At 47.9% G+C, this 13,499-nt stretch overlaps 1 protein-coding gene across 6 annotated transcripts; it reads right to left on the reverse strand.

Annotated features, from left to right (window-relative positions):
* Position 1: 1 nt before the first annotated feature.
* On the reverse strand, positions 2-13,266 carry rnf34b (ring finger protein 34b). 6 transcript variants are annotated; one of them, XM_078087848.1, is made up of 9 exons: positions 13,110-13,253; positions 12,230-12,295; positions 7,877-8,095; positions 5,282-5,791; positions 3,428-3,490; positions 3,142-3,343; positions 3,020-3,043; positions 2,755-2,796; positions 2-2,103 (listed from the first exon to the last, which is right to left on the reverse strand). In XM_078087848.1, exons 3-9 carry the CDS (start codon positions 8,078-8,080, stop codon positions 1,919-1,921), a joined length of 1,230 nt encoding a protein of 409 aa, XP_077943974.1. In that variant the 5' UTR covers positions 8,081-8,095; positions 12,230-12,295; positions 13,110-13,253; the 3' UTR covers positions 2-1,918. The 6 variants fall into 6 exon arrangements, with proteins under 6 accessions (XP_077943974.1, XP_077943973.1, XP_040054114.1 ...); XM_078087847.1 differs by having other exon boundaries at positions 2-2,474; XM_040198180.2 differs by lacking the exon at positions 12,230-12,295 and having other exon boundaries at positions 13,110-13,266.
* Between the last annotated feature and the right edge of the window lie 233 nt (positions 13,267-13,499).

Raw genomic sequence — 13,499 nt, forward strand, 5'->3', positions numbered from 1 at the left:
GTTTGTCGTACTGCATTTTTATTGAATCTAATAAATCATCTTTCTCTTGTTTACCAAAATAAAAAGGTTCAACATTCCAAAATATAAGGATCGAGGATCGAGCGCTCACGATAATCTCCGTCTCTGGTAATACTGTAGCTGCCCAATGAATGACATCTTTGAGAAACAGCAGCATCAACAAACAGACTTGCAGAGTCACAGTGTTTGTTACAGTGTGTGTGGTGTTGGTGTCGTTGTTTTTATGGGGGATCTGAAGCAGACGGAGACGAAAAGTGCCAGGAAAGCGAGACTACGACTGACGCATCTTTTAATGGTGAGAGAGTGAGGTGATCAGAGGACAGAGGAACCCGTCCGACCAAACTCAGCAGATACATTCTGAAAAAACGGTATGTTTTAGCTTCCTATAATCTTAAAATCATGTCGCCTCCCAAGTAAATGGAAAAAAATATACATTTAATGACTAACAACGATATAAGTTATCTACGCCATTCGCTTAACAGCACTTCTGCTTCTTTAAAAAAAGAAAAGAAAAAAAAAAAAGTACCACAGGCATACTGAACACATATTTTAGTGACATCTGAGTTTACTCGATGTCACATGACAAGAAAAAAGTGTTTCATTTGCATAAACAGGTCAACGTAAACCGAGCTCTCCCTGCCTCTCGCTCTGTGGTGGGTATTTGGAAGGAGGCCTCGACAACATGTCAAAAAAACGTAGATGTTACAAGTAGCACCGGTCACCTGCCTAAGATCATGGACACGTTAACGGACAGCACGATCAAAGACAGACACGTGGTAGACTCTGACACTAAATGCAATTGTTTGGTGGCAGTTATTTGGAATGAAAAAGGGAGTCTTTAAAATAAAGATTGAAAGAAAAGAAAAAAAGTCTTCACAAAAGGTCGACCCATTAAATTTTTCTTGTCTCGTGGTTTTTTTTCCCTCAGGAGAAGGATGAGAACATTCAAATGATCGAGCCATCTCCATGGCAACCAAGCAAACTCGCAGAGGAAGCCTGTGAAAGTGCCTCGAGGTCCAGATTAAGACTTTTCTTTCCCTCAAACTGCCGTTTCAAAAGGCGACGAACCTTCACTCTGTGTCTCAGCATTCTTTGTCCTCGATGACAAAAACAATCACATCATTCACTAAGCAAGTGCTGCACACTTATTTAAGTCTATTTGAGAAAAGAAGAGATGAAACCACCACATCAAGCTCGCTGGTTGTGAGATTGAAGATCCCAAGAAATCTGAACCAAATTTCAATCGGAAGGCATGACGTTTGGCACCTTGCACACTTCCGTGTGCGAGACGAGACGACCCGGTTGCTCGTGGGGGTTCGGCGTTAACAAAAAAGACATTTAATAAAAACACACGTAAGTCTCTTCTTTTAAATATTGCACATCCTAAAGAACACTGAGGGAGAAAACACGGCGTCACGTGGCACGACTGTGTAAACGATATCAACTCCAACCCTGGGATCTTTTTTTTTTTTTTCTGCTCCCGATCGCCACGTACAAACAACGCGATCCTCTTCAAGTATCCACGGGACCACGTTCGTCTCCTCGGAGAACCAACCACAACCCGCGATGGAGAGCAGAGAGTGACGCCACGGGCTTCTGCTGTGTTTCACAGACCAGAGAGAGAGTGTGTGTGTGTGTGTGTGTGTGTGTGTCCCGGTGCAGCTGATGACGGTCCGACAGGGCGGAGAAGGTGGGCTTGAATATGAGTTAGTAGGGGGGGACCATGGTTGTCCAGAGGCAACAGTCTTTGCTTCCAAAGACACAGAAGTTGCTCGAACCCGCCGCAGCAATTAGGCCCCGCCGCGAGATGTCATGCACAGTAGTTCCTCCTCGGGCCGGTAAATCCAGAGTTCGGGGGGGGGGGGCGGCGACCTGAGGCGCCGCGCCGACCGCCGCGGCTTTAAGACTTGAAGACGTGGACGGCCCGCACCACGTACTGCCTGCAGATGGGGCACTCGCTCATCCGCTTTCCGCATTTGGTGCAGGTGACCATGTGACCACATTCCAGCAGCACGCAGTCGATGAAGGCGTCCATGCAGATGCGGCACAGGTTTTCATCCGCCGCCAGCTGGGCCTTGACGCCGTCTGCGGACGGAAAAACGGGTCTAATTGACGGTCGCGAATGAGAAGGATGAGAAGAAGGGAATCATGTTCTATCGAAATCCCTCACGTTCTGCTTGTGTAAAGTGTCACTTTGAAACGACCTAAAAAAAAGGTTTTCCATTTCAAGTGTTTGATAAGTCAGAAACTTACTTAAAACATAAATGAAATCAAGCCTGAAGTAAATGCCGTGAGGATGAAGAAAACCATCCCAACAGCACATGATATTGGCTCACATCTTGTGTGACAGGAAAAAGCGAGTCGAGCAGCAGCACCAGCCGGTCCGCGTTCCCTCCACGTCTGCTTATCACGCGGGCTGATACGACCCCTCGAGCCCTCCGCGTCACCGCGGCAGCCTGCCCAACGTACGATGGTGTAATTAAACCCTGACGGAGACGCGCTGCCGCTGCAGTTACACGACGGCCCGTCAAGAGGTAAAAGCCCTCAGAGCATTAACGAGAGGAACGAGAGTCCGTCCTTCAGGAAATGAGGACGTGACCGCGGCGTGATGGTGATGAGGATATGGGGGTGGGTACAAACACCGCAGCATGCCTTCACCAATGTCAAATGGCATGTGGTCGTGGAGGAAAAAAGGCAAAAGGTGATGTAAAGTAGCTTTTAATCAAAACATCTTACCTCCAACTCCACTTTTGCAGAGAAGTGGAGGATACGCAACCACTTTATCGATAAGGACGGGCAGCAACAGAGGAAGGACGTTAGTTCGGGGACACGGTGAATTTATGCTTTTCATGTAAAACAATGTTTAAGCACTGCTGCTTTTCAACATTGGGAACACATCTACTTGTATTTAGATGGAATGTGTTCATATTAGTGTTTTCGTTTTAGAGGTGATTAGAGGCGAATAGCTTAAACCTCTTAAACATAGCAATCAAATAATTACCTGCAGTTATGCTCACGTTTTCCACTGAAAGAAAAGAAAACATGACGGTGATCCTTTCATCATAGCGAACGACGAGGGTCAAAATGTGAAACTTCGACACGAAAACAGAAACACACGCTTACTGGATTTCCTGTTCTGCTCGTTTTCTCTGTAGAGTCGATGCACCCTCTCCAGCAGCTCCCACTTCTCGCAGCAGCCGGAGTAATTGACAAAGTTCCTGGCGAGAATCTCTTTGAGCTGTCGCACGGAGAGGTTCTCGATCGCCTCTTCGTTGTCCAGATCGGACAGCGAGGCCCTGATCCTCCTCTGTGTCGCCGGACTGACCTGCAAAGGGAACAGAGCGGCTCTCAACAAACACACAGCCCGATCTTCGGTTCTTCCACTTTGAACCGCCGATGGCCGCCGTACCTCCATGAAACTCTCTGCCGGCTCCAGGTTCAAGAGGGACGCCGTTGGAGTGTCCTCCTGCTCCTGTTGGAGAAGGAATCAACACGCGGGAGGTTCATTTAGGTCGGCTTGAATTCCCCGTAACAGCATTTCACTCACCGTTCAAAAACAAACAAACCCGTAGCCGTTTATGTTTAATCAGCTGATGTCAAACTCCAACTTAAAAACGCGTGTGGCGTCGAGGTCGAGCGAGGCGTGAATACAACCTTTAGTTCTGTGGTTCAAAAGAACCTCCTGATGTCAGATGTGAGGCAGCTGAACTGATAAGACAAGATGCCGAATTGATAAATAGCGGTTTGTCCAGACACCGAGTGATTACAATGCACAGTTTGCCTATTAATACAATCGAGGCTTTAAAGTATAACTCACATGTCTAATGAAAGATTACAGACGTTTAAACACGGACTCAGCTGCTTTTAACCCGGCGGTTCATTATTCTCTTTGAAGGTCCTGAATTTGCTGGATGAAAGGGGAGTAAATGGAGGCATAGATCGGCGCAGACCATTTGGTGTGAGTGCATAGCTCAATGTTATCGCAGCACTTTGAAGAGAGGATATTGTCTCTTTATTCTTTTATCCGCTCGACGAGGGGAGCATGTGAAGGGCTGAAAAGGAGCTGCAGCCGTGTGATGTCACGCCGGAGTGCCGTGTCCTCTGAGTCTCTGTTCTTGTACCTAAAAACCTCTCTCCCTCTCTGAGCTCTGGCATATTCCAGCCGACCAATCATCCGCCCGGAAGGAACATGTGTTAATAATGCATGTGTCGGCGTCCCGGTGACGGATGGCTGCCCTCAACCAACCAAGCAGCAGCCCCGCCAAACCTCTCTGGAACACACGTTGGATATTTATCATACATTTCCAACACGTGAAACGACTAGAAAGCAATGGCAGTGCTTTTGTTGAAGCTTGAACAAGCTGCTGAATTAGATATTTTAAGATGTTAAGGAATGTCCCTCGAAATATACTTGGTGATCGTTGTAATAGTTGATGAGAAAAACACAAAGATAACGTAACCGCATTAAAATGTGTCTTACATACTGCAGAAATGTCAATTCAATAAAGTTGTAATATCTTATTTCATCAAGATTTTTCTTATCCAGTTATCTGTCTAATACGTTAGACTTTAAACCGGTTTCAAGGTCACTGATCCTAGAAACTATGTTCAACAAAGACAACATTGCATGTTGTTGTTTTGTTGCACTGATTAATAGTCGTCACTGCAGGAACCGTATCCAAGAAAGGTTCTATTAAGATTTCTGATTTTAAATCTATTTCGGCGTAGTTGTGACTGAATATAGGTCGTCAGTTCCAAATATTTTGCTGGACTATTTGCAGTTTATCTCCATGCAATCACCTTTGGCTGGGAGAAATAAGCCACAGTCATCTAAAGCCCTTGTGTGCCATGAGGAGTGGGGAGAGGACGGATGTACTGTGGCGTTTCTGGTGTGGCGGTTACATAACAGACTCAGCCGATGTAACGGGCCTAAAAAAAGGCAAAGGGCTTAAGCTGCATCGCTGGCTGGTCTGAGGGCTCCGCACGCACAAATAAACACACACAAATACACGTTGTGCACAAACAGAATCAGCTCTTTTACAATATCAACGAAGGGGAATAAATCCACTTTGTGTAGTCGATTTTAAAGGGAGCAAAGCCCCCCGACAGATGTTCGTCAGGGACTGAAGGCAGTAGATCTTCTCCTCTACAGTCACACTCGTAAACAAGCTCACTTCACCTTAGTTAGGAATCATCTTGGATAGAATGAGGACAGATTTGGGAGAAGTATGGCGTATGTAAATTACAGAATGTTTTGTCTCACCTGGCTGCTGGTCCCTGAGCTGTCACTGGGGCTCGGCGCGTCTCCCGGAGAGGCGGAGAGCCCCGACTGTTGGGAGGCGGAGCGAGGGGCCGGGGGGGGCGAGGCGGCCGGGAGCGAGTGGGGGAGCGAGTGCAGGCTGTCTGTGTCGTCTCCCCCTTCATCTTCGTCCTCCTCCTCCTCCTCATGTGTGTCCTCTTCATCTTCATCTTCCTCCTCCTCGTCCTCCTCCTCCTCCTCTCCCTCCTCGGCCTCCGCCACCGGCCTCGGGGACTCCCTCGTCCCCCGATGACAGAGCACCAGGTCCACCAGGTCCTCCTTCTCCCGGCACGTGTCGGTGGAGATGTTGCGCAGCAGCAGGTACTGCCGCAGGTCTTTCACTCGGAGCCGCATGAGCCGAGGCCTCTGGAAGGCCGTGCCGCGCAGCAGGTGGCAGGTCATGCAGCAGCGCAGGTTCTCCTGGAGCACCGAGCACAGGGCGCAGAAGCTCTTCTTACAATCGCAGCAGATGTGCTGTCGGGGGGGGGGGGGAAGAGAGTCAAAGGCGGGAGTGAGTACGATCAGATCTCATCTGGTTTTCGACGCTTTCGGTGAGGAAATATTCAAGCATACTCAACGAGTTGTCCTCCGTGAATAAGTGAAGCGACCCGGACTTCAAATTGTCTGGTAACGAACTTGGTGGCCGCGCTGGAGTAAAACATCTCGGCCGTGAGATTGTTATTGAAGAGATCCAGAGGCAGCAGTGCCATTGAACGAAATCGTATGTATAAATGTCATTTACGACTCAATGACTCTGACAAAGAAATCATTTGGCTTTAAGAAGCATGCAGCTCGGTGCCGGTCCCAGCTGTGGAGACAACGGTACAGCGGGTTCTTTGTAAGGCACAGCTAGGCTACTGCACTGTGCTGCTTCTTTGCGTTTTTTCTACCTATAGCTTTAAGAAATATAAAAATATTTGTTGTTTTGTCTTATCTGGACACTGAGTCTTAAATACAGTTTAATTGATTGATATTAGTCTGATATTCTAAAGTCTCATTCACATCTCAACAACCACGTTTCCTGGAGGCCGCTGCTTTGACAACGAGAAGACTCATAAACCAGCAAAAACTAAACTCCATCTGAAAACATGGGCTTGTGTCGCGTGCGCTCAACAATCTTCTGGGGACGAGTTAAAGGAGAAGGAAGTAAGCAATCTACAAAGCGCCTGATGATGCCTTGACATTTCACTGGCGTAACCCCGTCTCCCGATGGCGAGCCGCTGAGTCGATTGACACTTCAAAGGAGGGGGGTGGGAAAGCAGGTCAGCCATGGCGGCAAACATTTTCTTATCTCTCGTGCACAAATGGGTCTCTGGTGCACCACGGCAAATTTATCCGCGGCAAAACATACTCTTCTTCAATGCTGTGTAGTTAATCCCCCGGTGCGTTTTTTTTTTTCTCCACACAATGAAAATAGCGCGCAGACAAACAAACGTGTGTGTGTGTGTGTGTGTGTGTGTGTGTGTTTGTGTGTGTCTGGGGAATGGGCAAGCGGTGTGTGGATGGCGATGGAGAGATCTGAGGCAGCGAGTAGAGGGGAAGCTTTTTCCATCAGCGTCTCGGTGCGTCTGGCGGCCAGACGGAGACACTCTGACACTCTGACAGACCCTGCAAATGCCAGAATGTACATGGATGATGCATTTTATCAAAAGGAACGTGCCGGTGAACTTTATTACTTTTTTTTCTAGGTCTGATTTTCCTCCAGAAAACACACAAAAAAAAGATACATCTCAAGCTTTTAGGTCAACTGACAATTTGAAAGAAGTGGGTGGAAGAAGTACTCTTCACTTGCTTATTTAAAAGTACCAATACAAGAAAATGAATACTCTCTTAAATGTATTACCAACTAAATGTTCTTAAAACTGCCCATGTGGCTGTTACATTATTATATATGCATTCAAAATAAACAATGCCGATAAAAATCTGGAAGGCAGTGATCATAGCTGGCAGATGAATAAAGTGGAGTCAGCGTTCATCTCAAATACTCACAATTGCCTCTTGAGTGAATGCATTTAATTACGTTCCATCAGTGCCTTCGAGATGGATGGTTTCCATTCATGTTGGAAATCAGCTTGCAGTGTTTTTAAGCCTTCGTTTCCTTCTTGGCTGTTACTATGTTCTATTAATAGCTGTCTCTTCTTGCTATTTCCTGTCTAATAACTCTTAAGAGAACGTTGCTCAGCCAAACCTGCATAAATTAGGGTTCAATGAATGAGCTATAACGGCGATTTAACCCTAAATGAGACACAAATGACGAAAGTGGTGCCAAGTGTGCTTCTTGTGTTTCAGTGTGAAATACTGCTGATTGCGTTGCAGGTTTTTGCATTGAAACAATATTTAGCAAAGGACTCAGTAATTATAAATGTCAGAGTTTCCTTGAATGCACCATGATTTAGAGTCCCGGCTTTAACTGCACGCGAGTATTAAATAATTATGACCATAAAAAAAAAAAAAGCTGACTAAATCTTACAAAAGCAAGATCTTTTTTTTTTTTTACCTTCAATCATTAACGGTTAAAGTTATCATCGCTTTAACTCCAGCAATGCGCGTGCTGCTCACCTTGCGTCTGAACACGGAGAAGGCCAGTCCGCACGCCTTGCACAGCTGCCCGGCGCTCCCGGCGCTGGTGGGGGGGTAGGTGGAGTACCCGGCACTGGGGGCGAAGCGGAAGGGCCCGGCCCCGGCCCCGAAGCCCGGCTGCTGCGCCCGCACCGTCCCCGTGCCCATCACCTCGTTCAGCAGCCCACAGCATGACGCCCACATGGACGACGCCCCCGCCTGCGCGCGCACACACACACACACACACACACACACACACACACACACACACACACACACACTTCAAACGTTTAGAGACATCGATCCAGATGACTTATTAAAGCGTCCGTCTGGCCTCATCAATGACGGACGTGTCTCATGTCCTGTTCTCCTCTGAGGTAAACTTTTCCTTGTTTCCCGTTTTTATATCCGGTCTTACTTTGGTTTACTCGCCTCTCTCTTTGTGTGGTCGTCTGATTGTCTGTTGGCACCAGTGGTAGGTATAAGCACTATTACTCCACAGTAACAGTCCCCCACGCATTAAAATCTCCTCGTTTCAACTGGGATCAGCCGACCGTCCCTTTTTATTATGATAAAACATCCAGTGGGCGTCGCATGTTCTAATCGTTTCCTTCACTGGTCACGTTACGCGTCACAGATCAACAAACTACTGGTAATTGTTTTATTACAATATGAACCCACGAGCCATAATCCTCCAGTCCTTTGCTCAGTATGACTAAAAACCCCTTGAGGGGTTTGGTGTTGGTGAAGAGAGAATAATGAATGAAAGGGGAGGTGGTGGTAGAGGGGGGGGGGGGGCACTGAGCAGCACATTATTGAGAGTGCTCTGTAATAGCTCTTTGAGGTTAGAGATAATGAGGCCGACTCTAAAAGCTCCTGTTAATGACAACCTCATAAAAGAGCGCTGCCATTTATACTTCTCCGTCCCTGCATCATTTTGAACAATTTGATAAGACAAATTGTCCACGCGGAGGACGTTTAAGGAGCCTCAGCCGCACATCTCGCCAGAGTCAAATGAGCCCACGTGCAGACTAGCGTGCACTCAGAGTGCGGTCGATGTGTAACTGACCACAAGGCGGGCCGAACCCGGGCGCGGATGGCGTGATGGGAGTCATGGCTCCTTAATGCGCACTGGTTAGAGGAAGCAGGGAGGGAGGAGAAGGGAGGGGGGGGGGGCGAGGAGAGAATATGTCTTCTGTTGTTCCCCGGCCTGCAGAATCAATAGCTGACATGAGCACAATGCGAGGCCTCTGTGTGGCTCCCGGCACCGTGCGGGGAAACGATGGGATTCACGGGGCTCCTTCCCCGTCTCCTATGAAAGCAGCGCTCCGCTCCGACTCGCACAAACACCCTGTCGTCTGACCTCACCCATCTGCTCAGGCATTCGTTATGCAATCATAAAGAAAACGAGCCTCTGCATGTGGAGTCACGCCGAGGAGGAGGAGGAAGCCCCTGCTTCCTCCTCCTCCTCGGAGACGAGTCCGGTTTCGAAAGGTGAAACGCTTTGTTGGATGGATCATTACCATTACAGGGACGGGCCTCGGAAATGAACTTGTTTTTATCCAGCCAGCCATTGAAAACCTGACAGTATTTCATTTGCCGTGAAATAAAAACGGAGCGAATGAGCAAATCCTCAAAATTTGAGATGCAGCATGTTGCGTCATCCTTTTTCAATCTCGTCCTCGGTTAAATCTACCGCATTGAATTCACTTTATCAGCGTGCGCCGCCGGCTTTACGTGCACAATAAAACCGTGACGCATACCAACGTGACTCATTTGCCCCGTGGCGTGAGCTTTGACCTGATGTTCGGCTGCCAAGAAGCCTCCCAACGCGAACGCGGCCTCCCTCACATGAGTTTTAAGCCACCAGGAGGAACGTTTGCTGCATTCTGCGACGAGCCGCTGCGGCCCGGCCAAGAAATCAAGTCTTATCTGGCTGCTGGCCAGCAGCACGAGTTCCCTCCTGTCACTTCCATCAGCACACTGCAGAGCAGGGACGGAGTCCCCAACAAAACAGGGACAAGAGTAAACGTCACGTGGGGTTCGTTGTTGTTGTTTTTTGCCTTGTATCTTTTGTGTTAGCTGGAAATAAACCTCTGGAAACACTTTTATACTTTTATATTAGACGCGCGCACAAACTTCTGGATCAAATATTCGGGATGTTTCTCACGCTGCCCAACAATCAGGTGAGCAAAATAATCCAGCTCCGCTGTGTGCACACAAACGCATGCGCAGACAAAAATTTACCAAGACAAATATTTAAGTATCGGCAACGTTCAGGCCTCGTAAGGTGTAGCGATGTGACCCAATTCACTTTTTGAGGATCAAAACCTTTAGAAATTGCACAAGCACAGACGGGGGAAACCATATGGGAGCCTAAATAGGTCATGTGGAGACCGGGGTGTTCAACTAGAACTGGAGGACCGTCTGACACCAAAAGAGAAATCAACACCGAGCGACTTTTGTCCCTCTACTTTATCTAAATCGGAAACAACGATCTTTCACATGAAGATTCAGTTTTCTCATCGCAAAAAAGTACAACCGCTTTTTTTTTGTGTCCTCGGGTGAAACAACTCTGATGACATCAGTACGGTCATTTCATAATCTGGAGGCTTTTGGCGGACAATATCATTTTGTCCGCCAAAGCCCAGTTAAAATGTGGGAAGACTCAGCGTTGCGCCACTGGCGACTAAAGGTCAGGTCACTGCATCACATGCAAAAAAAAAGATCCTGCAAATCCAATATTGCCCAAGAGTAGCTATACTCACTAACTTGCAAACGTATCCATGTTCTTTTGGAGGAGTGGATTATTACATCTCTATGATGATTGGTATTTATGGTTCCCAGGAGGTTACTTATGGGCGTCAGTATACCGATAGACAGAGCGGTCGACGGTTTTCACTGTAAACAACTGTGAATCATCAAACATTTTATAAATGGGTTCATCCGTCCTGATCATTCCATCCTCGGCTGTCTGTCTCCCTCGCATTTCATTTCCTCTCTCTCTGCTGAATCCCCTCCCCCCCCCCCCTTACCTCTGATTTCAACTACAAATGTCACTCCTCCCGTGAAAAGTCAATTCAGCCTGACTGTTGGTATTTGAGTTTAACGTCGCCACTGAAAAATAAACCCATAACCGCCTTCGCGGACGCGATGCTTCACCCAAATGAGCCGCTTCACCGAGATGATGTTCAGTGACGTCTGCAGGGAGAGCTCAAGGGTTTGGGTTTGCAAAATAACTGATTTATGCAGTTTATGGAGGTTTAAGTAGGGACGTTGGTGCAAGAAATACAAAGTAACACAGGCTGCTGGGGGAGACCGTCCTGCAATAACAAACCATGGCTGGACCGATTTACCAGAGTTCTGCGCTGCCCTCTGGACGCTTTTTAAAGCTTATGACTTCTTCGCAGACTTTAAAAGACTGCCCCAAGTGAGTCTAGTCTCATTTGGAATAATCACGATCCGCTCTGCTACGTCAGCACTGTATCTTGTAGTTTCAGAGATTTGTGAGCATTTGCGTCCACGATAGATTTAAAATCAGTGAGAGGGTTTTGGAGGGAAGTAGATATACGTCAAAAGACCAAGTCGTCCCCTGAGTGAAATGGCATTGATAAGAGATACGGTGCCGCGGTGTTTCCCGTTTTGAGAAGAATACTTCCTAAACTGCAGCTCCACAGAGGCAGAAAAGCTGCTTTTCAATTTAAACCAGATTAGTCGATAAAACGTCACGTCCATTTTGTTTTCCTGCGGGACATTTGACCGGACCGAAGCACCTTTTCTGGTTTTCCGTGTGACAAACAGCATTGAAGTGCTTCACCTGCTGCTCATTTTATAGTGTGATCCGAAGAAAAAGTTATTTTTCATGGTGGGAGACGTGTCTGTTAAGAGGTAAGAGATTGCTGATCGAAAGGTGCTTTACATAAAGTCCTGTGATCGCAGGCTCAATCGACCAAACGTTGAGGTGGTTTTAAAGGCACATCTTCTTCACTGTATCAAATAGCTCCATGTATGTTTTATATGTAAATTATATATGTTTTACATGCAGTTGAAATGAATCAGTGATGCCAGCTGCAGATATGTTAGATCATTGTGTGGAGGGAGTTATGCAAGTCAGTCAGATTGTTTGTTTGCAGCAGTCAGTTTCAATTAATATGCAAAACTTAAAAGCAAAATAAAACTGTATTTCCGTCCTTTAATTCCCAACGCATGACATTACTCCAAAACATGCAGTATTGGAAAAAGAGAGTTGGAAGTAACTTAGCGGATCAAAGTAAAAACACTTTCACAGGCCTGCTTAAAACTCCCTCATATCTCAATGGATGATATTTTTTATATACATATAAAAGCGCCTACCTGACAAGCCAGAGCTGAGTCGCTGGCGTTAAGCTTGAAGCAGCTGTTTGGGGGAAACCCTCAACCCTGCCACACAAATCACAATGCTTCACTAGCGAGGGGTAACGTGTCACAGTAGAAATATAGTTCCACATTCAAAAAACACTCGTTAACTCAAGTATTCGGACGTCTATTTGCTGAATGGAGACATGCATCCACAAGAAGCATCCAATCAGCAGCGACTTGAATAGGTGAAAAGCCAGTTCTTCATTATCGGTCTGCAGCAGGTCACCGACTACGACGGTGACGGTGACGACGACGGCGACGGCTGCAGCCTCGCGGTCCAGCTTGCTGCTCATCACCTGCCACCGCAAACCGATGACATCATCGCCATCACCTCCACCGTGGTCGCATGCACGCGAGGAGACTCCTTGGCACAGCTTGGAGCCGAGAGGCGGCCCTCTGCAAAAGAAAATAATAAACCGCCCCCCCCGCGTCTCTATCTCATTAGAGCGGATTAGGAGCCCGTCAGCTGCACACCGAACAGTCACCCGGAGGGTCAAAGCGGACTCATGACGGATAGAAAACGCTGCACGCTGTACCCGGTGTTCACCGGGGACCAAGGGAGAGCATCGCCGAGGCTCGGTCGCCTCGACCCGGATCTCTAGAGAGCATGCAGCGGGAGAACGGGCCGGGTGACGGGTTCAAACCAGGCAGCGGATGCTGCGGGTTTTTGGGGGGGAGGTGGGCGAATACCCGCTGGTTATAATTAAATATCCGTGCGCGCGTACGCGTTGAATCGGTGCGAGGATGGAGGTATTTCCCTGACCGGTCGGCGCAGCGTCGTGCGGAAATCTGCGTCGAAAAGCGGCGTTCGGAGCGCAGGTTCGATGACGTTTACCTTCATGGCGCCTCCCGCGCGAGGAATTTGCAGAGTAATGTCAGGACGACGAGCATAGCGAACGCACGGGGCATCAAACCATTACGTCTCCCCTCGCTCCAGCTGCTGGTGAGTGTGGAGTAAGCATAACGTAATGGCGAAGAGGAGGGGGGCGGGGCGAGGGGGGCGAGCCACAGCCAACCACGGGCCTTGGTATCTTTAGCAGCCAATCCGCTGCGCCACTTCGCGCAGTGGGCGTTTAGCCGCGCGCGTACAGACGCGATTGCGAGACGGACGCGTCGTGCCATTTGCACGGCTTACGGTTCATTCCAGTGAATTTCTGCTTTTTTTAGATTCGGACCAACGGTTTTTTTTTTTTGTAAAGAAGAAATAAGTTGCACGCTGCATCAG

This window comes from Gasterosteus aculeatus, chromosome 14, assembly GCF_964276395.1.
Source record: "Gasterosteus aculeatus chromosome 14, fGasAcu3.hap1.1, whole genome shotgun sequence".
Taxonomy (NCBI): domain Eukaryota; kingdom Metazoa; phylum Chordata; class Actinopteri; order Perciformes; family Gasterosteidae; genus Gasterosteus; species Gasterosteus aculeatus.